Raw genomic sequence first — 22,683 nt, 5'->3', positions numbered from 1 at the left:
TCCCGCCTCTTCCACTGGGGGCTTCAGCGCCTCAGAGAAGGCCTGGGTCTCTCCCTCACACTCCGGGGGGGGGGGGGGGTGCCATTCTTATCCCCTCAGCCAAGACCATGTCTTCCCAGGCTCCCTGCCCCAGGGTGGGTGGGCTGCTGCAGCCAAGGGCCACCGACCACATGGCTTCTAAGCAATGGGCTGTCTCTCTCAGTCCTGGAAGCTGGATGCTCAAGGTCTGGGTGACAGCACGGCGCTGGCTTGCATGCTGTCATCTTCTGGCCGTGCCCTCATGTGGTGGGAAAAGGGTGGGGGAGCTTACTGGGGTCCCTTTTTATAAAGACACTGGTCCCGTTGGTGAGAGCTGAACCTTCATGGCCAGATGGCCTCCTGAAGACCCCGCCTCCTGATAGTGTCCCGCTGGGGGTTAGGGTATCAGTGGGGCAGCTTCGGGGGGGACACAGACATTCTATGCATGACACTCAGCTCTCATCACACACACTCCCACAGTCACCATCCCTGGCACCCCCCACTTTCGTTCTCACCCCAGGCTGTGCCGGCGGGACTTCAGCCTCCCCGTGCCCCTGAAAGTGCTGTCGTCAAGGTCACCAATGACCACCTAGTCGCTGGGTCAGTAGGGCCTTCCCTTTCCTCCTCCTCTTTGGCCTCCATTAGCTCTGGACAGAGCTGACCCCCTGTCCTGGCTTCCGTGTCCTTGGACTCCCCGAATTTTCCTCCTTCCTGCGACTTTCTTTCTCAGCCTCCTTTGGCAGCCCATCTCCCCTACCACCATCCGAATGTCAGAGCTGACCGTAGGTGTGCCCTTCCCTGGGATCTTGCTAAGTCCTTTGTCCCTTGACCCTGGGGCATGTATCTCTGGCCCTGACCTCTGCACTGGGCCACAGACGTGTGCGCCTGACTGCCCACCTGTGATTCCCCCCTTGAACATCTAGGAATCCTAGCTTAGCCAGGCCCAAGGACCCTTGAGGCATGGCCATGCTGCTCTTTTCCATTGTTCTCTCCTCTTTAAATGGCTCCATGGTCCAACTGGTTGTCCAGGCTAGTAACTCCTAGGAGTTACTGTTGATTTCTCTGTTTTCCACCTTTGCTGTTTTGCCCCGAGCATGTCCTGCTGGTTTTGTCCTTAGCCCAGGTCCTGCTCTGTCTCCTCCTCTGCCCTCTGGGCTGCCCAGGGCACTGTCCCCCACCTCTCACTCCCACGGCCCGTGTGCCTCTCTGCTTGCCATGGCCGGAGGGAGCGTGTATGTCAGGACATGCTGTCTTGCTGCTTCGCTGTGCTGCCGTGTCAAGCACAGCCACAGGCCCAGCTTGACCTGGTGCCTTTTGCCCCTCAGGCCTCAATTGCCCACCACCCCCATGGCCCTGGCCCCGCAGCCCACTGGCTGTGTCCATCCTCATACTGCTTGTAATTACTTGTCATTCTCTCTCTCTGGAATGTTCTTCCTATACCCCTGCTGATAGCTCCATGTCTCTTTGTCCAGAGAGGCCTTCCTTGACCTCCTACCACCCTTTCAGGTACCCTCCAACCCTCTGGTCTACTTTACTTTTAGAGAGCTCATCACTCCGTAGTACCTGTGTTGCATTCTTGTCTCCTGTCCTGGAAGTCCACAGGAGCAGAGATTGTGTCCTGCTTGGTCCTCATAGCATCATGGCCTAAAACAGTTCCTGGCACATAGTAGTGGGTCAGTAAATCCTCAATGACTGAAAGAGGGGAAGAGCCAGCCACCCAGGGGCCCGCCCTGGTAGTGGGAGTGTTGTGTGTGGTCCATTGTGATCGGGACTAAGCTAGAGTGTGCCGGGGGCCGTGGGCACACAGCAGGGAGGGTGGAGGAGGCCACCAGGAAGCTCACTTCAGATGGATAAGAAAGACATAGTGAGGGAGAGTGTTCTAGACACAGATGCCCTTCCAGGGAGAAAAGAGGACATGCTCATGCCCCTGGTCCTGGGAGGGAGAGAAGGGCCCTGGATGGAGCACAGGTGACCAGCTGGGTGGGAGGTGATGTACCAGGAGACCAGTCACGTGCAGCTTTTAGTGTGGGGTCCCCCGGGGCTTGGGGGTGGAGCACAGCAGGATCAGTAGCACAGGGTGCAAGTGGGAGACCGGCTCTAGTTTAAACCCAGGGAGGTGGGCTGGGTTTTTCCAGGTTCCCTGGCCTGGCCCAGAGGGGAGGGGAACTCCTGCGTGGGATGTCTAGACACTGGATCTGGGGCCTTGCAGAACCGCTGGCTGCAGGCAGGAGGAGGGGCAATAGGCTTTGGCCTCAAGCCCCCCAGCCCCCACCCCCCACCCCACGCCAGGAATGACACCCTGGGGAAGCTCACACTAGGAGCAGACTCATCATAGGACTAACAAGGGTTGCATTCAGAATGGGCCTTTTTAGCTTCCAGGTCTGATACTTCACAGACCACTGCCGATTCCCATGGACCGATGAAATTGTCTAGCCAGGGGTCCCAGCCAGGTCTCCCCGCCCCCCACTCCTAGTGGGGGAGTGTCTCCTGTTGGCAGCTGTGGCCTGCCGTTGCTGACGGCCCAGCCCTTCTCACTTCTCCCTGTACCTATTTGGGAAGATGCTGCGGTCCTTTGAATTGTCAGGCTGCAATTTGCAGACTCTGATTTCTGTGCATTTGCTCTGACGGGTACTGTGCTATCTCGAGATGGCAGCTGTTCTGGCTCTGAAATAGCTCTGAGCTCACTGAAGGGGAGGGAGCTGCTCACTGAGACCCCCCACCCTCCACCCCATAACCATGGTGTGTCAGAATCAGGGAGAGGGAGTGCACTGCAGGGACTGGAGAACATGCATTGTGGGCCTTCAAAAGCCTGAGGTCCCCTTTCCCAGCACCCCCCGTTTACTAGCTGAATGACTTTGGGCAAGCCGCTTTACACTTGTAGTCTGAGTCTTGGGTATAAAATGGGAAACAGTGCCTGCCTCAGAGGGCTATTGGGAGGATTAACAAGACAGAGCTAAAGAGTCCAGAATCAGGCTGCCACATACAGTTGTGCAGGGTGGGGCCTGCACAAAATACCTAGCCAAGGGTTCAGGCAGGGTTGACATTCAGCTCACTCTCACTCGATAAGCCATGTGACTGGCTTGTGGCTTTATTTACTCAGAGAAAAAGATATTTTTTCCTAAATTGCACGGAGGTGCCATACCCTTCCTGGGTTCCTACACAGCATAGAATGAATAACCCACTCTGTGGTCCCCTGAGACCCTGCACCAAGCTGAGAGGAGCCCAGGGATTCCGATGGCTGAGCTGGGGCTGCTTCCCTGCTCCCTGGGCTGGTGGAAGCTCTTGCAGGATATGGGGACCTCCCTGGACTCCTGTTCTCTTGAACGTCCTCAGCACCTGGGGGGTGGTAGACAGGAAACGGCACAGCCCTTATCTTATACCGGCCAGTGGTGCTGGGGCTCAAAGTACTGCAGCCTCCAAGACAGACCCTGTGCCCCCCACGAAGCTCTGGAGGGGGCTCCGGCCAACAGGAGAGCCCTTCAAGGCACAGTCTTGCAGAAAAAGGCTGGCAGGGATGTGCACGGGGCCTGGGGCACACTCAGGTGACACCTCCTCAGCCCGCAAAGCTAGAGCCCAAGTCTAGGGAGGAGGAGGACCGTTGTGGTCACCTCTGCCATCATCTTCTCACCAAGTGGAGGCTGGCACCTGCCTGCCGGGCAGCTGGGGCCATCCCGCCCTGCCCCCCACAGTCCCTGAGGGCATCCAGAGGGGCAGGACAGATGCAGCTTGGCACCAGCCCCAGACGTGGCTGCCGGAAGCCAAGTGGCATCTGAGATGAGCTGGGCTGCTGCTGACCAGCGGAGACTATTTATACCCGCGAGGTGCCAAATGTGAGGCTGGGCAGAGGTCATCTTTCGAGAACTGGAAGAAGAAGCAGTGGCCTACTCACCTTGAGAAGCTGATGGAGTTAAGAAGGTCGGAGAAACTGCTTTTCTCAATCTTGTAGCAGGTTAGAGGAAGCTTGAGCTGGTTCGAGGGAGATCTAGGACGTAAGAGGGTGTTTAGAAGTGATTTCCAATAACACAAGAATCAGAACCCCATTGCAGAAGACTCGTGAATGTACAGGAAAGTATCTGAAAAACCACTCACAATCCCAGTCCTCACAGAAGCCCACCATTAGAGCTTTGCTATGGCCTTCCCTGGGCTCCATGCTTTCACATACGTATGTCCCGTTTTTTCGGGCCATCACAGTTTGGTCACTTGCATTTTACACTCAATCTTATCATATGAGCATCTTCCTGCATCACTCCACAAAGAAACTGAAGCGTCATTTTTGACATCTGCATAAAAGTCTGTCCAGGCCAAAGAGGGATTACCATGGCTTTCCCCAGAACACAGGCCTTGGGTGTCCCGGCAGAAGCAGAATGCAGGGGGGTGGGGACACCTGGCAGTGCTTGTGACAGTCTTATTTCCTCAAGTCAGTTATCTTTAGAGACCGGGATGGAGCAGCACAGCTCAGAAAAGCAAAGCCCAGGTAGGATAGAGACATTTTAGGTCCATTTTCAGATGGGAGAATTGGGGCTTTAGCCGCAGGCGGGGAGTGGTTTTCATGGCTTGGCTGAGGTACCACATTGTGTTTTTAGGGCAGCTGGGATTTGTTAGAGTTGTGCATGGTAAGACACACAGACGCAGAAGTCACTACCATAAGGGAAGAGGATTTTGTACTCACAGCTCCCCGGAAGCCGGAGATGCACTGCACCATACAGGGTCACATGGGAGAGTACTGGGGTTGCTCGGGAGCAGAGGTGTTGGTGGGGAAAGTGGGCAAGAGCCTCTATTATGGTTTCCATGGAAGAGACAGGTGAGACAGGTACATGGGCTTGGGAATCATCAGTCTGAATAATTTCAGTGGGCTCCAGGGCATAAGGGCTGCCCCCATGATGATTAGGGCAGGGGGAAAGAGGCCCTGAGTGGGAGGCAGTGGGCTGGGAGCGGGGGTGGGGTGGGCTTGAGCTCTGGATTGCATAGGAGAGGTGTGCTCCCAGGTGTTACTATCTTGAGGAATTGGCTAGCCCTGGGAGGGGCAGTCTCTCCAAAATCAACAAAACCCAGCTGTTAAAGCATCGGAAACAGGGTTCATCCATGGAGTCTGCAGCAGAGATGGGGGATTGGGGAAAATCATTCCCACATGCCAGTGGGCTTTCTCTGCAGGGTGGTGTGGGAGGGGGGAGGTTTCCTGGCAGCAGCAGACGGAGGATGCCAACCAGTCCAGACCACAGAGAAACTTCCTGAGGTTATTTGTGCCCGACCCAGCTCTGCCCTCAACCAGCTGAGGGGCTGCCAGCAGGTCTCTGACCCTCTTGCCCTTTAATGGCAGAAAGGAGAAAGAAAGGAGTTGGACATATCTTGGGCACTAGCTGTGTCACAGGCACCGTCCTGAGACATCCCCCGAATTTCTCATCAATACCTTCTCTCAACCCGACGGTCACATATGTCTGTCATCTAGTTCAGACAGATTGTTTTAAGAAGGAGACAGAAGAGGCCCAGAGAGGGCAAGATTTACCAAAGTCACACAGCTGGTCTAGAAGCATAAGAAAGATGTGTCTGTGGGATTCCCAACCCCCTAAGACCACTCGGGTAAGTCTCTCCTAAATAACTACCGCACCATTTGAATCTAGAGCTTTTCTTAGTAGCAGCCTGAGATCACGGCTTCAGATGACCCAGTGGATTCCAAAGGACTCAGTGCCACTGGCTCTGGTTGCAAATGATGATCTTTGTGATAAGACACCAGACCTCACCTCCTGTCGAGTGACTGGAAAATGATATGAGTTACAGCCAAGGTCACGGACTTTTCTGGTGGCCTCATGCTGACCCCGTGTTCTCAACCATAGATAACAGAATCCATTTAGCTAGTGAAAGCAGAAAGGGATTCATCAGGGTACAGCCAGCTCATAATCACTGGGAAAGTTGAAGAGAGACCCCAGGCTGAGCCTCCCCAACCTGTGCTGCCAACCAGGGCCACCACGAAAGCTGTGGCCTCCGATTTCATCATGAGGGTGCTTTGGCCACAGTGGTTTCCAAGAGCCGTGCCTCAGCGGCCACATTCTGCACCAGTGGAACAGTGCTTGGAGGCTCCTTGTGGCTTACTTAGAACGCAGCTCTGAATTCAACTCACGCAAACGCTTCTGACTGGTTGGACCTAAGCTGCAAGGGAGTCTGGGAAATACAGCTTTTTAGCTTTCCAGCCTCTGTAGTACAGAAGATACAGAGGTAACAAAGAGTCCCTGTGTTGGAGATTAAGGACAAGCAGATACATAAGCACACTATTATAATACAATGTTATTTGCTCTAATTAAGAGACAAGGAGGGACCCCTGGAGTGAGAGTCAGAGAAGGCTTCATAGAAGTAAGAGGCATTTTGAGCTGGCACTAAAGGATCAAGATGGGTTTCCCAGATGAGAAAGACAGACAAACGGGTTTCCAAAACACAGGGAAGCAGAGAGAAATAGGTGAGTGCGATGTTTTGGGAATCCCGAATGCCTTGTTTTTATGCACTTTGCTTCAATTCTTTTATGACACGAGAACAAAGAGCCAATTTCAGTGTGTCAACAGGAGCCAGTTTGGTGTATAAAGTGTTTTAGGGCAGCCCGGGTGGCTCAGCGGTTTAGCACTGCCTTCAGCCCAGGGTGTGATCCTGGAGACCCAGGATCGAGTCCCACGTCAGGCTCCCTGCCTGGAGCCTGCTTCTCCTTCTGCCTGTGTCTCTCCCTTCTCTCTCTGTGTGTCTCTCATGAATAAATGGATAAAATCTTTTTTTTAAATGTTTTAATATTTAAAAATATTTTTTGAACTGCCTTTGAAATATAACTTTAAAACTTAACTATTTAATGACATGAAAAACAAGAACAAAATATTTGTGAAAATATGTCTTAAAGTAGTACATGTGATACTACACATGGAAGTTATTTAACACGCAAGTATTTTAAAAAGAAACCTAACTCTGTTGGGTGAAACGCCCTTCTGTGTATAAAGTGGCACATGCCTGAGCTGGTGCACAGAAACGAGGTGTGTGAGAATGAGTGCGAAGTAACTGCCCCTACGTGTCAGGAAGGTTTCTGGGAAATGCTCCGGGAATGACTTTATTTTAAATCCTGGGTCATGGCCCACAGGGCCCAGGAGCAGCCCTGGGGCACAACTCCCACTTCTGATTCTCCAGAGCTACCCTTTGTCAGGCCACTGACCCTGCATCTAGAGTGGCTGGACTCTGCAGCCTTCTTGATTCTCTGGTATTGATTCTCTGGGGGATCCGACTCACCCCACCCCACCCCGGCCTTTTCTGAGCAGCCTCCAGAAGAGGAGGCCATGAGGACAGGCCCCATGCTACCTCTGTGGCCAAGCTGGGCAGTAATCTGCTGTGTTTTATGTCTGCAGGATCCCTCCACCCACCCCCCACCAGCCGGGTGCTCTTCCTTCTCTGGGCTGGTGGGAACTTCAGGTGTGAGAGGGAGCGACTTTAAAGACCTCCTCACCCAGTGGCTGTGGAGGGAGGCCACAGGGCCCTTTTCAGGGGTACCCGCTGTCCTTATGGGTGAGTGAACAGGAGTAGCCTAGAGTCAGTGTGCAGGCTCATGTCCCAGCTGTGCCACCTCCCATCTATGTGGCTCTGGGCGAATGAGTGAAATGAACTCCCAGAGCTTCCTCCAGATACTGAGGCTAGCTCTAAAGATGAAAACTGGATGCATCCACGTCAAGAGCTTGGCCCGAGGGGAGGGCTCAGCAGGTGCTGGCTGGAATCGATACAACTCTGCTTGGAGCTGCAGAAGTGACCCTGCGGTGGCCCTGGCATGCCCGAGCCAGCCAGTGTTGGAGGAGGCTTGGGCTCCTCTGATGTGGGACCTGGCCCAAGCCTGGCCCTGCCCCACTGCTCGTGGGACCTGAGCTCCATCTTTTTAGCCTCAGCTTTCTCAGCTGCCAGATGGGGAGAAGGAAATGTCAGTCTCACCTGGTCACAGCATGAGTGCTAGGGTCAAACGAGCTAATGAGGAGTAGAAAAATAGCAGATCTTAGCTGTGCTTGTGTCCCAAGGGGAGGAGAAAGGGGCAGGAAAGGACAGGATTGGCGGAAAGTCTGGGTTATCACTGTCCAGACTCCCAGTGTTGCCTCCGTCAGGGACCCATCACCAGAAACTGGAGAATGAGACAGTGCTCAGGGCATCCTCCTGCTTCCTTTCTCTTTTGCAGCCATGAATTTGAAACCCAACCTGCTTCTGAGTGTCATGATTTGCTGAGATGAGTTGATGCCTTGTAGAGACTTAGGCTCCTGGGGTAGTGGGGTTCTGGGAGTAATCAACCACCCACTGATCCAGCCAGAGGACCCCAGTGGTCCTGGGGGCTGAGTGGGGCCTGTGCACTCTTTATTTGCCCAGGTTAGACCCGCTCCCACCAAGAGCCCTGCAGCGCCCTGCCCCCGCCCCCCCAAAGTCTGGCTGGCTGCTTTGCATACTAACCTCTGTCCCTGTTGGTTCCCAGGTACTTTGAATTTTACGAGGGCCCATTTGAATATAATTCCACAAGATGTCTGGAGCTGAGGCACGAAATCTTGGAAGTAAAGGTGCTGTCCATGTGAGTGTGGCTGGGGTGGGTGGGGGTGTGCACGTGGGTTGGGGCAGGCCCCGGGGACGGGAGGGGAGGAGATGGGAGTATGGTGGGTCCCCACGGAGCTGGCATTAGGTCTACTTCCTCTGGGCATCTGGCATTTGGAGAGCAGAGATCACTGTGCATTTTATGAAAAAAAAAAGGCCAAGTTTGCAAGGACCAGGGCATTCGGTCCCTATCTTCATTACCGGTCTCCGAGGTGTTGTCACTGGGCTTCTTCCTGTACAGAAACCCAAGAGAGCACAGGAGCATCTGACCTGAAATTCAGGGCTCTGTGTGGAGGGCTAAGCGTCTCCCTCTGGCTATCTTGCCTTTCCAAAATTTTATATTCATTAAGTTAAAATTTTTTTTTTTAATTATTGAAATGACACAACATTCAAGTGGTACAAAAAGGCGTAAAGTGAAAATCCCCCTCTCATAGCCCTCGGTTGTCCTCAGAGGCAACCCAGGTGTCCTTGCACATCTCCCCAGAGAGTCTGCATACACCAGCACCTGTGCACAGATAGCCTGGGCTTTTCTCTTTTTCCACAAATTATGGAAGAATTGTGCTCTCAGTTCCTCACTCGACAGGACAACACCCCTGGCTTTTTTTACAGCCTAAGGGAGAAAAAGCATATTACATGCTGCACATTTTGGTGTGTGTGGGCTCACGTCGCCCTTCTCTCCCATGTAGGACCAGTGTGAATTCATCAGCCCCCTGAGAGGCATGTTGTCGTGTTAATCATGATATTTAATTTCAGATAAAATTCATATGTATTTGAAAACAGTTATATCTGCATGTGAAAGGAATATAGTTAATTCAGGCTGAGGTGGTGTTGGGGCTTCCATGGACTCACAGGCCCCTGACATGCCCCCCATGACCCTGATGTGCCCGAGACCACCACCCCGTGGCCCCTGATGTGCCCCCTGAGACCACCACCCCGTGGCCCCTGACATGCCCCCCGGGACTACCATCTGTGGCGCCTAACATGCCCCCCGAAGACCACCACCCGTGGCCCCTGATGTGCCCCCCAAGACTACCATCCGTGGCCCCTGACGTGCCCCCTGAGACCACCACCCATGGCCCATGACGTGCTCCCCGGGACCACCACCCCGTAGCCCCTGACATGCCCCCCGAGACCACCATCCATGGCCCCTGACGTGCCCCCCGAGACCACTACCCCGTGGCCCCTGACATGCTCCCCGGGACCAACACCCTGTGGCCCCTGATGTGCCCCCAAGACCACTACCCATGGCCCCTGCTGGGACCACCACCCGGGGCCCCTGACGTGCTTCCCGGGACCACCACCCATGACCCCTGATGTGCCCCCTGGGACCACCACCCACAGCTTCTGATGTGCTCCCTGGGACTACCACCCGTGACCCCTGATGTGCCCCCTGGGACCACCATTCATGGCCCATAGGCAGGAGTCACTGCTCCTTAAGTGACCTGACATAATTTCCATGTGGCGTGGAGCATAGATGGAGCATGGGCCTGGGGGCCTGGCAGGCCAGGGGTCTTCCCAGCTCTGCATTGTTATACAAATTACTTGACCTCTCTGAACCTTTCCTTACCTGCAAACACGGGACGCTGTTATGTAGTTGTTATGGGTTGCCACGGAGCCCGGATGAACAGGTGTGCGTTAGAGTGGGCAACCCTGCGGTTCACATCCATAGCAGCACACATGCCAGGTGCTCAGTCCGTGTCCACATCCCAGGTGCTCAGTCCATGTCCAGGTGCCTCCTTCCCTTCCTTTTCCTTCTGGAACCACGGCTGCCATGCAGAGTTTGTAAGTTTAGTAGCTGCAGAAAGGCTCCGGGGATGCGTTGAGCCGGGGTTGGCTGTGTTGTTTGTCATCCCTATCCCACCCAGAGGCTCCCCTCAACCCCACTCAGCCCCAGGCTGAGCACCCACCATGATCCCCGCCGTCATGGAGCTCACAGCCCAGGGGGAAGCACACATTAATAACTAATTACCCTAGGAAGACAGGGGCAGAGGGGGTGGTGGTGGCAGGGATCTGGACCTGGGCTGGGACGGCGAGGGGTTGTCAGGCTGGGCTTCCCTGAAGAAGGGATGCTGGTGCTCCTGTTGGAAGGCCAATAGGAGTTATGTAGACCAGGAAGGTTCCAGACTGAACAGTCTGTGCAAAGGCCCTGGACCAGGAGGAAGCCGGCTGGGTCCCAGGCTCTGCAGGGTCAGGGCGGCCTGAATGCCAGTGTGTGTGTGTGTGTGGGGGGGTGCAGGTACACGGGAGCCATGTTGCTGGAGGGGCAGACAGGAGCCCAACCTTGTGAGGCCTTGCAGTGTGGACCGGGATTCAGATTCTGTCATTATCTGAGGGCCACGGGAACCTGGAAAGGCTTCCGGCAGGTTGCGGTGGGGTGTGTGTGTGTGTGATGTGACTGGTGACGAACTGGGATTCAGTGCAACTGTGGCCGTCCGGACTCCAGGCCCGAGCCAAATTCATCAGCTCCTTTGCAGAGATCCTCTGTCTTTGCCTGGAATTCAGAGACCTCGGGCCCTAACTGTGCTTGGGAAGACAGGGCACACCTGTGGGCAGCCTGTCTTCGTGTCTTCAAAGGTAAACAATTACCTGTTGAGTCATAAAATGCGGATTGTTCCTTCCTGCTCACCTCAGTGTCTAGAGCCAAAGCCCTGAGGGGCCCCGTAGGGTGCATCCCTCCGTGTGACTTCCCAGCCTCTAGCCACACGCCGTCTCTGTGTTGGGGTCTGTCACTGTGTCAGTTGGCCGGAGCCCCCACACACATGCACCGCAGGCCAACGGCCTGAACAGCAGAATGCTGCATCCCCACAGCTCTGGAGGCGGGAAGTCTGAGACGGAGGCGCTGGCAGGGTTGGCTCTGGAGGCCTCTCTACATGGCTCACACGTGGCCTCGTCCCCTCTGTCTTCACATGGACTTCCTTCAGGCCTGTCTCTGCCCTCATTTCCTCTTCTAATAAGGACAGCGGCCCTCCCGGATGAGGGCCCACCCTCATGGCCTCGTTTCAACTTAAGCACCTCCTTATAGTCCTCGTCTCCCAAGAGTCACCTTGTGAGATCTTAGGGGTTAGGATTGCTGCATCAGAGGAGATGATTCAGCCGTAATAGCCCTTACCCCACCTTCTACCTGGGCCCCTGCATCACAGACCTGGTGAGCTTGGGAGAGGGACCTCACCCATCCTGTGTAGGGTGCTCACTGTTGGCCCTCATCAGGGACACATGTTTGGCGCTCTGCACATTTGGCTTGAGCACTTGTCTCTGCCTCAGGCACCCTGTTGGTGTCCTGAGTGGAGCAGCCATTCTGGCCAGTGGCCCCTGGGCCTTGGACCACCCCGTAGGCCCCAGATCTTGGCAGCCTGGGCCCTGGTGGCACAAGGGCCCTGAGAGGAGATGGAGGCCGCTGGCGGGGCACTAGGGAGCAGTGAGCCTGGTGTCTCCTTTCCTGGGTCCACAGGCTGAGGTGCAATGGGATGTCCAGGGCTGAAATCAGAGGCTCGAGTGGGCCTGGCGTGGACAGGGCACCTGTGGCTTCACTGTGTTGGCCGGAGCCGTGAATGCTGCTCCTGGGGGAGCCTCTGAGTCATTGGGGAGACATGAAGTTGCCATCTGTGTGTGGAGGGGGCCGCGCGGCTGAATGTCAGCAGGCATTCTGGGGCGAAAGGAAGGGCTGTGATTCATCCGGGAGTGATTCTGATCCAGAACTGCTCTGAATGCTGGTGGAAACCAGTCAGCCAGAAAATTCCCACATGGAGAAGGCCTGGCTCCCTGACGATGTCAGACTCAGGAGGAATTACTCTGTGGTGGTGACTTATCATGAAACTCAGTGTTGCTGATACTCACACAAATGATTGGTTTGTGTTTATCCTAGAGTCTGTTTGTATTTAAGGCAGTCACTGCCACCAGGTGCGGTGGTGCCTGGATGTCACCCTGGGGCATCTCCTGCAGCCCCTTCCCCATCATTCAGGGGTGAGGAGCCTTGTGCTGCACCCAGGAATGGAGGCTGGGAGGCCCCTTCATGCCCTGGCATCTCTGAAGCCCCCAAGGGTGACCCCGCAGGGCCTCGGGACATGTCTGACACACGGGAGCTGGGTGGAGAGAGAGGAGGCCATGGAAGGAGAGAAGGGAGGACAGAGATGGTCATGACACCTCCTCATCATCTCCGTCTTTTCTTGCACGCGGTGGGAAAAGTCAAGTAGGGCACAGAAGCTGGTACTAAGGAAAAGCCACAGTCCCCTGCCCTGTGCCTTCGCCCCCCCAGCTCCATTTCTTTCAGTGCTCGGCTGCTTCTTCCACTCCTTACCTCCACGCATCTCCGTAATGCACACCTGCTGTTCTTTCTTGACTTGGGGTGGCGTGCGTCGATGTTCTGCCTCAGGGGGTGAGGATTCAGCCCCTTGGCCCCCACCTCACCCACTCCCTGCTCTTCTGGGTTGGGGGATTTTGCTATTTTTAGTTCTTCCGCCTATAGATTGGCTGAGTCACCTATTTCTAGTTCTACCAAACACTGACAGTATCTCTTGATCCTGGACTCTTGTAAGACGCGGCTCCTAAAACGCATCCCCATGTTTTGGTTCCCATCATTCGTGCATTTACCTTAAAGTTATCAAGGCTGATAACATTTACATTCTGTTTTTACCCATAATGCTGTTATATTTTTTTTGGTGGGGGGGGGGAGGCTGGAGTTTCTTCTATAGGTGGACTCTAAAACGAAAGATCAGAAAATAGTGATTCTACTTCCTTTCTTGTACATCCTCCCTCCCCTCTTTACTTTTTCCTGGAGCTTCTGCTCATCTTTTTCATCTTGAACTCTTTGTCTCTATTATGCTGCCCATTTGTGGTTTCTGCCTGCCTCTCCATCAACCAGGACTTCCTCTCAGAATTGCCCTTTATCCTCATGCTCTGTGTGGACAGGCTGCTCTCTTAGCGGGTCACCACCCTTGTCCTAGAAACTTCCCTTCCCCGCCTCCTTGGGTTGGATTCACTTTTGTGGAGAACCCATAGTAAACCCTCTTGTTTACTCCTTCCTTTTGCTTTGAGCCAGTTATTTCCCCCCCCCCCCCCCCAAAAAATGATGGGTAGGAGGTCAGGTTTTGAGTTCTGTGTCTAAATGAGTTAATCCTTCCCTTATACCTGATTGTTGGTTTGGTGGGGTTGGAATTTTAGGAGAAAATCATCCTCCCCCAGAATGCCAAGGACTTTCCCCATTGCTTGTAGTGTCCGGGGCTATGGGAGCATGATGCTGGTAGCTCCACTGGGCATGACCTGTCTTCTCTCTGGAGTGTTTCCAGATGCTGCAGTTCTGAAGTGTCTGGATCAAGTGCTTCTGGGTATATACCCATCGGACCTCTTAATCTGAGGCTTGTGTCCAAACTCTTGAATGTTCTTTTGGATTTTCAAAATGTTTCCTTCTCTCCCATTCTTCTCCACTTCCTCTTTCTAGTCCTTGTAGGAGGTGTGCAGTGGGCCTTCTGGATGGCTCGCGTAGTTCTCCCTGTTTGATCTCATCCTTTCTGTCTCTGCCAATCACTTCCACTTTCTGAGAAGAGTCCTTGACTTCCTTTTCCAGCTCTCTGAACGAACTCGTCCCCACCCCAGAGCTCTTTCTTTGTCCGAAGAGCAATCTGTTCCTATCTTTAAGGATGTCATACCTTCTAGACTGTCTCTGGAGACACTAAGAATATGTGAAAGTTGTATTGTGTCCCTCCAGTCATTTTCTCTTTGGGTATTTTGACTGGTGGTTTGTCTTCATCTGTTTCCTTCTGGTTGACCAGGTGATCCTTGATATCTATTCATATGGAAATTTCGAACAATAAAAAGCTGATAGGGACTCTCTGTCAGAGAGCAGGCCTTCCTCAAGAGTCATTGTTGGAGATGGTGCTCTTTTTGCTGCCAGAATGTCCAAATCTTTTCACTGGGAATGACCATTTGTTTTTGTTTTTGTTTTTGTTTTTGTTTGTAGGAACTCACTGACAGCCTGATGCCACTCCTCCCCACCCTCTGCAGGACACTGTTTGGCTGCTGTGGGGGTGGGTTTGATGATTCTGCATATTGACTTACAACTGAGGGTCATTTTCAGCACCATGCCCTGGCCCCATCTTCCTACCCCCTTTAAAAATGTCTCATGAGGTTGGACTCTGTCTCTGGGCCGGGTCACCCTCCTTGTGTCCCCCCTCTTCCTCCCACACACTTGACAAAAACTCTCTTCCACTGAACTCCCACCCGCCCCCATCTTTCTATTTATCTGGTGGGCCTATACCTTTATTATTCCTCTTCTGGACTGTTGGTGGTATCTGGGAAGAAAGGAGATCAGAGCCTCAGATCAATCCCTCATCTTTAAAATAAAGGCAAGCTCCACATTTGTAAGGCAATTTATAACATGTTTTTTATACATGTTCTCTCATTTGATCTTTCTTAGCATCCCGGGGATTAGCAGGGCTAGAGGTTATTATATCCATCATACAAAAGCACCCAAGTCTCAGAGAGATTAAATGACTTGTCCAAGGTCACACTGCAAGTGGGGGATGGAGCCAGGATTCAAGGCTGGGAGTTCGGGCCCCAGCCTTGGTCCAGCATGTGACAGGTTTTGGAGGCACAGAGAATGGGACCCAGACGCTGGTAACAGTTGTACTTGGGACCCCGGCCTGCTGTCCTGAAAGGACTGTGTTTCCAGGTGGCATTTGAGGCATTGGCCATATAGGAGGCTGCTCCAGGGGCCTGTGGATTGCAGAGAGCAGGAGAGGGAAGCAGAGGGCAAGCCAAGATGGGGCTGTGTGATGGCACCTCTCCTCTGATGGCACACGAGCCTGAGAGGGTAGGGCTGCCGTGGGAGGTTTGGGGAGTCCAGGAGGAAGGCATCAGGATGGAAGCGGGACCGGGGGTGGAGGGGAAGGCATCCTGGTGGCTCAGCAGTTGAGCATCTGCTTTTGGCTTGGGGTGTGATCCTGGAAGTCCTGGGATCAAGTCCCACATCAGGCTCCCTGCATGGAGCCTGCTTCTCCCTCTTCCTGTGTTTCTGTTTCTTATTCTCTCATGAATAAATAAATAAAATCTTAAAAAAAAAGGATGGAAAGGGGTCCCTTCCAGTTCCCTAAAGCTGCCCAGTAAGTGCCTGCCCCAGTGCCTTTGTACTGACTTTACTCTGCCTAGAATACTCCTTCCCCAGATACTTGCTTGGCTCGTTCCTAATCATTTCGGTCCTTTGTGCAGGGGTCTCCTCTTCAGGGAAGCCTTCCCCTGACCCACCCTTCTGAAACAGCCACCTTTCGGTTCCTTTACCTTGCTTCACTGTTGTCCACAGCACTCACCTCTCCCTGACAGGGCGTTATTATCTGTTCTCTTTTTGTTAGTGGGGGTCAGAACACTCTCAACCACGTGCATCAGACAGTATCGTACAGGAGACGTCTGGCACTTCCTCATCGTAAATAGCTGAGACCTTAGATCTGTGAGCAGCAAGCAGCTCACCCTCCCTCCTTCCTGAAGCCTCTTGCAAACCACCCTTCTCCCCTCTTGTTTCTCTGAGATCAGCTGTCTCAGACACCCCTTGAGTGAATCGTGCCACGTACATCCTTCCATGGCTGGCTTATTTCATGCGGCACGAAGCGCTCCAGATTCATCCAGCCTGGCTCACGTGGCAGATTTCCTTCTTTTTAAAGGCCGCATAGTATTCCGTAGTGGGCCTGTAGCACATTTTCTTTATCCATTCATTCATCAGGGGACATCGAGGTGGTTTCCATGCCCTGGTTACTGCTGAGCAGTGTCGCGGCCGAACATGGGAGTGCAGCTAGTTCTTTCTGAGCCCAATCGCAATCCCCTGGGATACACACCTAGAAGTGGAATTGTTGGGTTACAGGGTGGTTCTATTTTTCATTTTCTGAAGAACCTCCATATATCATTTAACATGCTGGCTGCACTGGTTGGCATTCCCACCCAGCCCTACACAAGGTTTCCCTTCTCTCCGCATCCCTGGCATTGCTCGCCAGGCCACCTTTTGTTTCTTTGATGTCAGCCCTCCTCATGGGGGTGAGGCTGTGATTTGCATTTCCCTGATGATGAGTGATGTCAAGCACCTTTTCATGTGCCTCTTGGCTGTCTGGATGTCTCTTCTTTGGGGAAATGTCTGTACAAGTCTTCTGGCCCTTTTAAAATTCAAGCTAGTGGGTGGGGGTGACTGGGTGGGGGGCACTGAGGTGGGCACTTGACGGGATGAGCACTGAGTGTTATTCTGTATGTTGACAAATTGAACACCAATGAAAAATAAATGTATTAAAAAAATCAAGCTAGTTGTTGGTCTTTTACTGTTGAGTGTTAGGAGTTCCTTGTGTATTTTGGATATTTAACCCCTTATCAGATACATGGGCCGCAAATACTTACTCCCATTCTGTATGTTGACTTTTCACTCTGTTGTGGTCCCTTTGCTGAACGGAAGCATTTGAGTTTGACGTAGTTCTGCTTGTCTGTGTTTGCACTTGCTGCTTGTGCTTCTGTTGTCATGTGTATACGTACCTGTTTTCCCTTCACCTCCTCTTTTTTTTTAAGATTTATTTATTAATTTGAGAGAGAGAAAGAGAGAGAGAAAGAGAAGCAGACTCCCTACCAAGCAGGGAGCCTGAAGCAGGACTAGATCCCAGGACCCCGGGATCATGACCTGAGCCAAAGGTAGACACTTGACCAACTGCGCCACCGAGGCACGTCATCCACCCGCCTCCTCACTGGTATTTAAGCTCTGTGGGAGCAGAGAGTTGTTTTGTTCTCTGCTCCATTCCCGGTTCTCTCCATATAGAGGAGTTCAATAAATAATTATAGACTCTATTTGAATGCAGACTAATTGGTTCATTCACTAATTAATTGATATGCTCAACACATGTGTCCCACACATCAGCCAGGTGTCTTAGCCCTGGATTGACGGGGCTGAATTCAGGCATGTCCACCTGCCCCCAGGGTATTTACTATCTGTGAGAAGGATCAGACATGAGTCAGGACGGGCTATAGGTTTTATAAAAGGGGAACATCCAGGGGACCATGAGCGAGCGTCATCAAGGCAGTGCAGTTTAACCATAAAAATTACTTCCGTCTCTCAGGTACTTCCTGTGCACGCTTCCCATGCCTAGCCCTTTATTGTATCACTTCATTTAATAACCTTAACGAATCCGGGATGGTGGGTGATAACCTATTGTTATGTTCATTATCTAGATGCAGCTCAGAGGTCAAGTGAGCTGTCTGAGGTCCCATAGTTAGGAGGTGCCTGAACCTGGTCTGGGGCCCAGCTCCGCTCCTGGCTCCAGAATCCACCCACTTCACCACTTTCCTGTATGACATCCCCGGCAATCACCCCTCTCAGCACCGGCCGTGTATGTGTTCCTTCTGTGGGGGAGGCTTGCCCTGCTTGGGAGCCACCCGGTTCCCCTCCAGCTAAATACAGGGGACCCAGCTCTGCAGAATGAACCTGGTTTTTACTTCACATTTAAGTGACTATTTGCCCTGTTGGGGGGCATCAAAGACCTCTTTGGGAAGCTGATGAAGCTTCCGATTCTCCTCAAGAAATCCCATGGGTGGACAGACAGGGGATTTTGCCTATAATTCAGAGAGTTCCTGAGTTCCCTTGGGGCTGGTGGCTCAGTCGACAAGGTTGATGAGGAGGATGCAGGCTTGGGATTGGCTGGTCTGAAGGTGGAAGGCACGCTTGCCAGAGAGCAGTTGGCTATCTCTGGGAATGAGCAAGCCTCCAGAGGCTGGCATGGAAAGGGCCGTGCCCAGACTCGGCACCTGCGGGGGCAGGAAGGGGTGTTTGGGAGCGCTGCCACGTGGCCCAGCCTGGCCCCTTTCACATGCTCTTCTGTCCTCCACTCCCAAAGGGTGAAGCAGTCGGAGCTGTTCGACAGATGGAAGAGCCTGCAGATGTGCCGATGGGCGATGAATATCTCTGAGGCCAACCAGTTCAAGTATGTGTGTCCTGTCTGCCCTCCCCCAGCCCTTTCACTGGTGCTGTTCTCCTGCCTGCCACCCCGTCCTGTGGGGCCCAGCCCTGGGCTCACCTTCCCTGGAGCTGGCCCTGGCTGGGCTTTGGGCTCTGGGCAGTGGGGCTCAGTGCACAGGTAGAGGGGGCACCTTGCTGGCTGCCTTTGTCCTCACAGCAGCCCTGCAGTGCAGGGCCACTGGGGACACCGTCTCCATCACGGGCCTGTGCTTGGCTCTGGGTGTCTGGTGTTTAAGGCACACTGGGCATCTTCAAGGGCCTCAGCCTGTTGCCACCCCCCTCACTACACATGTGAGGCCTGCTGCAGATTTGTTTCCAATTGCTTTTCTAACCCAAAGTGGTAGATTATAAACTTCCAAAGAGGCAAGAGCTGTAGCTTAAGGCTGCCCTGTTTGTGAGAGCTAAGCTGGCAGATGTCCACAAATCCCTCCTGGTTGGTGTGAACCAGAGGGTTCGTGCTGTCGCTGAACCTCTGTGAGCTCACGGTATTATGTTTGTGCAGATAGACCTCACTGACCAGGATCGATGGGATCCCAGGAGTCTGTGTATAAATCGGGTGCAGGCAAGTCAGGCTGTAGTTCACGTGTACCGAGGAGCCAACAGCATGTGGGGATCCTACCTGGGAGGCTGTGAAAAGCCAATGACCCTAAGTCTTCTGTCTTTTCCTTATAAGTCATTTGTCCCAGTTTGCTGCAGTTCCAGGCCAGGTCTGGAGACCGTGCAGTAGTTTTAAGGGGGCACATTATTAGACATGTGAATGTTTAAAGTGACAACCTCTGAGGAGTAGGTGCCCGCAGCCATGAAACCGGAGGCCTCTGTGAGGCTGGCTGAGGCCCAACAGGACTATGCGGAGACCCATCCCTCCATCCTAAAAGTTGAACATGAACTTGAGCTCAGTGCTTGGAGGCAGGTCCAAGATCTGTAGCAAGTGCCACCCCAAATCCACTGCTTAGCCTGGGGTGTCGCCGTGGGCACTGCATGGGCAGACGCCCCCCTGGGGCTGGGTGAGGCCTGAGCATACTGGCCGCACGGTTCATAAACACCCAGCACACACGAGGTCAGTGACATGTAAAGAGATGTTGTTGGTGCTGAGAGCCTAGTGGGATTCACATATCTAAGGATATAATGAAGCGACGGAAGATGATGTAGCAGGAGAAAAACAAGGATAAAGGTGGGAGTCTTCAGCAGGGCCTGCCAGCACTACCCAGGGAAGAGGTTCTAGAGGAGCTGAGACCCTTCTGAGGGTGGGGGTGGGGTGGGGGTGGGGGAGTAGTTTCAGGTGTGGCAAAAGGAGATGATGTCAGGTCTTTCTAGACTCTAAATGGAAAAACCTTCAAGGCTGGTGGGTTGCTTCCCTTTGCTCTTGTTATAAGCTCATTGAACCACGATGAGATCCTTAATTCAGGTTTGTAAGAACCAGGCACAGTGCAATGGGGTGGTGTGGTAGGGCTGTGCTAGAAGACAGACGTGAGCTTCCCCTGCTACTGCCTACAAATAGACACATAGGCATTCTGGTTTATATATCAGTCACTCGTGAGCTTGGTTAATGGGAGTCAGTCTCCCCTCCCTCTCACTCCCCCCACCCCCCATGGAGTTCTCTCCAGCAGACAGATAAGATTGAGTTTCTAGACCAACAAAGCTAAATGGGCCGATATTGACCTGAGGCCTCTGGCCCTAACTTTGGGAAGCCTTAGTCACATTCCAAAACTCAACACAGGGGATCCCTGGGTGGCGCAGCGGTTTGGCGCCTGCCTTTGGCCCAGGGCGCGATCCTGGAGACCCGGGATCGAGTCCCACATCAGGCTCCCGGTGCATGGAGCCTGCTTCTCCCTCCGCCTGTGTCTCTGCCTCTCTCTCTCTCTCTGTGACTATCATAAATAAATAAAAATTAAAAAAAAAATATTTCTTTAAAAAAAAACCAAAACTCAACCCACCACAGGAAAGACCTCTCTCTGTGACCAACAGCCAGCTGAGCTTCCCCAGTAAAATCCCTGCAAGAGAGAAAGTCATGAAAATAATATATTATCACCTCCCTGGCGTTGGCAGCCCAGAGTCACAGAATTACAGAGGGTCAGAGGTGGATGAGCTAAGGCTGCATTCTGTAGACCAGGAAGCCAAGGTCCAGCCTGGGGAAGACACCTGCCCAGGGACCCACTGCAGCCGGGGGCACAGCAGAATCTAGAACCCAGGCCTCTTGACACCAGGTCAGCAACCCCGAGTTTCCATCCCAGACCTTGGATGGGAACTTTCCAGAAAACTCCTCAAATTCAAAGGCCCTGGTGCGAGCAGCAGCTTGCCTGTGTTGTGAGGCCCAGCCCTGGGCAGCCCAGGTGGAGGGCGTCAGCCCCCAGGGCAGGGGAGGGCAGGGGCCAGTCCTCAACCTCTCACTGGGCCTCAGAGATGGAGTGACCAGGTCGAGCAGTGGCCACAGTGAGGGACGCCTCCACCTCCTCTGGCCTGGCCGACTCCCAGCTCGGCCTCAGCAGCCACCTTCTCCCTAGGAGGAAGAAGATTGTGTGTTATTTTTTACTTGTCAAGACTGCTTGCATCATCTGAGCTCTAACCCTTCTCTACCTTGTGTTTGAGGTTTGTGAGTGAAAACCACGGGGCTGCTGCTTTTCTTTCTTTTTTTGTTTTTCTTCTTCTTTCTTTCTTTCTTTCTTTCTTTCTTTCTTTCTTTCTTTCCTTCCTACCTTCCTTCCTTCCTTCCTTCCTTCCTTCCTTCCTTTCTCTCTTTCTTTTCCTTTCCTTTCCTTTCTTTTCTTTTTTTTCTTTTCTTTCTTTTCTTTCTTTTCTTTCCTTCCTTCCTTCCTTCCTTCCTTCCTTCCTTCCTTCCTTCCTTCCTTCCTTTTTCTTTTCAATAGGGAGCTCCTGAAAACCTGTTTTGGAATCAATGAGACTCCTCTTTTTGCAGGAAGTGGTCCAGCACCAGCCCACCAACCCACTTCCTAACACCACCTCCCCCAAGACACTTCTCAGGGATCGAAATTGCAGGCTTCTGCTGACTGTTTTGTCTCAGTTTTTTGACCCCATGACACAGGGTAAACGCCTTGTTTACAGTCTGATAGGAGGGACCAAGAACCTAAGGATGAGCTCGGTATCCCCAGATTGCCATCAAGGCTGGATCAACAGCACCTCTAGCAAGTAGTAGAATGCTTAGTGGATTTCAATGAGCGCCTGAGTGAGGCAGGATTTAGCCCACAATTGGGAGCCAGAGAGGCGGGGTCCCTGCTGTCAAGGGCTTCAGGCAGGGAGGGGGTTGGTAGGTGACTACGCAGATGGTGTCCAGCCTGTGCTCTGGGGCTTCGGAGACCAGTGATGCTGGGGGGCGGGGGCTGGGCAGCTGGGAGCTCCCAGGGAGGAAGGCCCAGGCATTGGGAGGGTGTTGAAGGAGAGGGCATGAGCAGAGGTGTGGGAGTGGGGAGTGAGTGCGGGAAGGGGTAGGGGGCGAGAACAGTGCTCCCTGGTCATCCCCAGGAGCCTCATTCCACGACCCTTCTGTTCTTCGAGGAGCTTTGCTCTGCCCTGTGTCACTTGTCTGTCCTGCTCTGTCTCCTGCCTGGCAGGTCCACTCTGTCCCGGTGCTGCAATGCCCCCTCCTTCCTCTTCACCACTCAGAAGAACACGCCCCTGGGGACCAAGCTCAAGTATGAAGTGGACACCAGCGGCATCTACCATATCAACCAGGAGATCTTCCGCATGTTTCCCAAGGTGCTGCTTCAGGCAGGGCGGGCTGGGCGGGGCCCAGGGTCACCCCACGCAGCCCTACGTGGCCGTGCCACGGGTGGGTGGAGTGGTGGCATCACTGTGCCATGCCCTCTGCGCCCACTGTCCTGGCTCCGGTTGGCCCAGTGGATAGACTGTGTGGGCACGGTGAATGCCAACTGGCCACTGTCTGAGTGACATTGACAAGAGTGGTTATCAAATGTTGGTTATTGCGTTGCTGCGGAGGACATCCTGAAGCTACCTGGGAGAGTGATTAGGCATTCGTCCCCCACTGGAGGCAGGCACAGCAACAGCAAAAACATTCATGCAAAGGCTGTGTGCACAAGAAATCACAAACCAGCAGAAAGCAAAGCAAGAATGATTGATCTCACATTGGATGACCTTGGATGGCA

The 22,683-nt window shown here is 53.3% G+C and overlaps 1 protein-coding gene across 5 annotated transcripts in view; it reads left to right on the top strand.

Moving 5' to 3' along the window:
- The window catches only part of ST8SIA5 (ST8 alpha-N-acetyl-neuraminide alpha-2,8-sialyltransferase 5), a 59,137-nt gene that overhangs the window by 24,366 nt on the left and 12,088 nt on the right, over positions 1-22,683 (top strand). For all 5 annotated transcript variants that reach the window (XR_011996245.1, XR_011996244.1, XM_025997055.2 and 2 more), the window contains 3 exons: positions 8,486-8,578; positions 18,444-18,530; positions 22,132-22,276. Coding sequence is in view for 3 of the 5 variants with exons in the window: in XM_025997055.2 (XP_025852840.2) it covers positions 8,486-8,578; positions 18,444-18,530; positions 22,132-22,276 (325 nt within the window). In the remaining 2 variants the exon portion in view is untranslated. The remainder of the gene's footprint in view (positions 1-8,485; positions 8,579-18,443; positions 18,531-22,131; positions 22,277-22,683) is intronic.

Source organism: Vulpes vulpes, chromosome 13 (genome assembly GCF_048418805.1).
Source record: "Vulpes vulpes isolate BD-2025 chromosome 13, VulVul3, whole genome shotgun sequence".
In the NCBI taxonomy this organism is placed as follows: Eukaryota; Metazoa; Chordata; class Mammalia; order Carnivora; family Canidae; genus Vulpes; species Vulpes vulpes.
The sequence above is the reverse complement of the archived record's forward strand: the minus strand, read 5'-3'. Positions and strand labels throughout refer to the sequence as shown.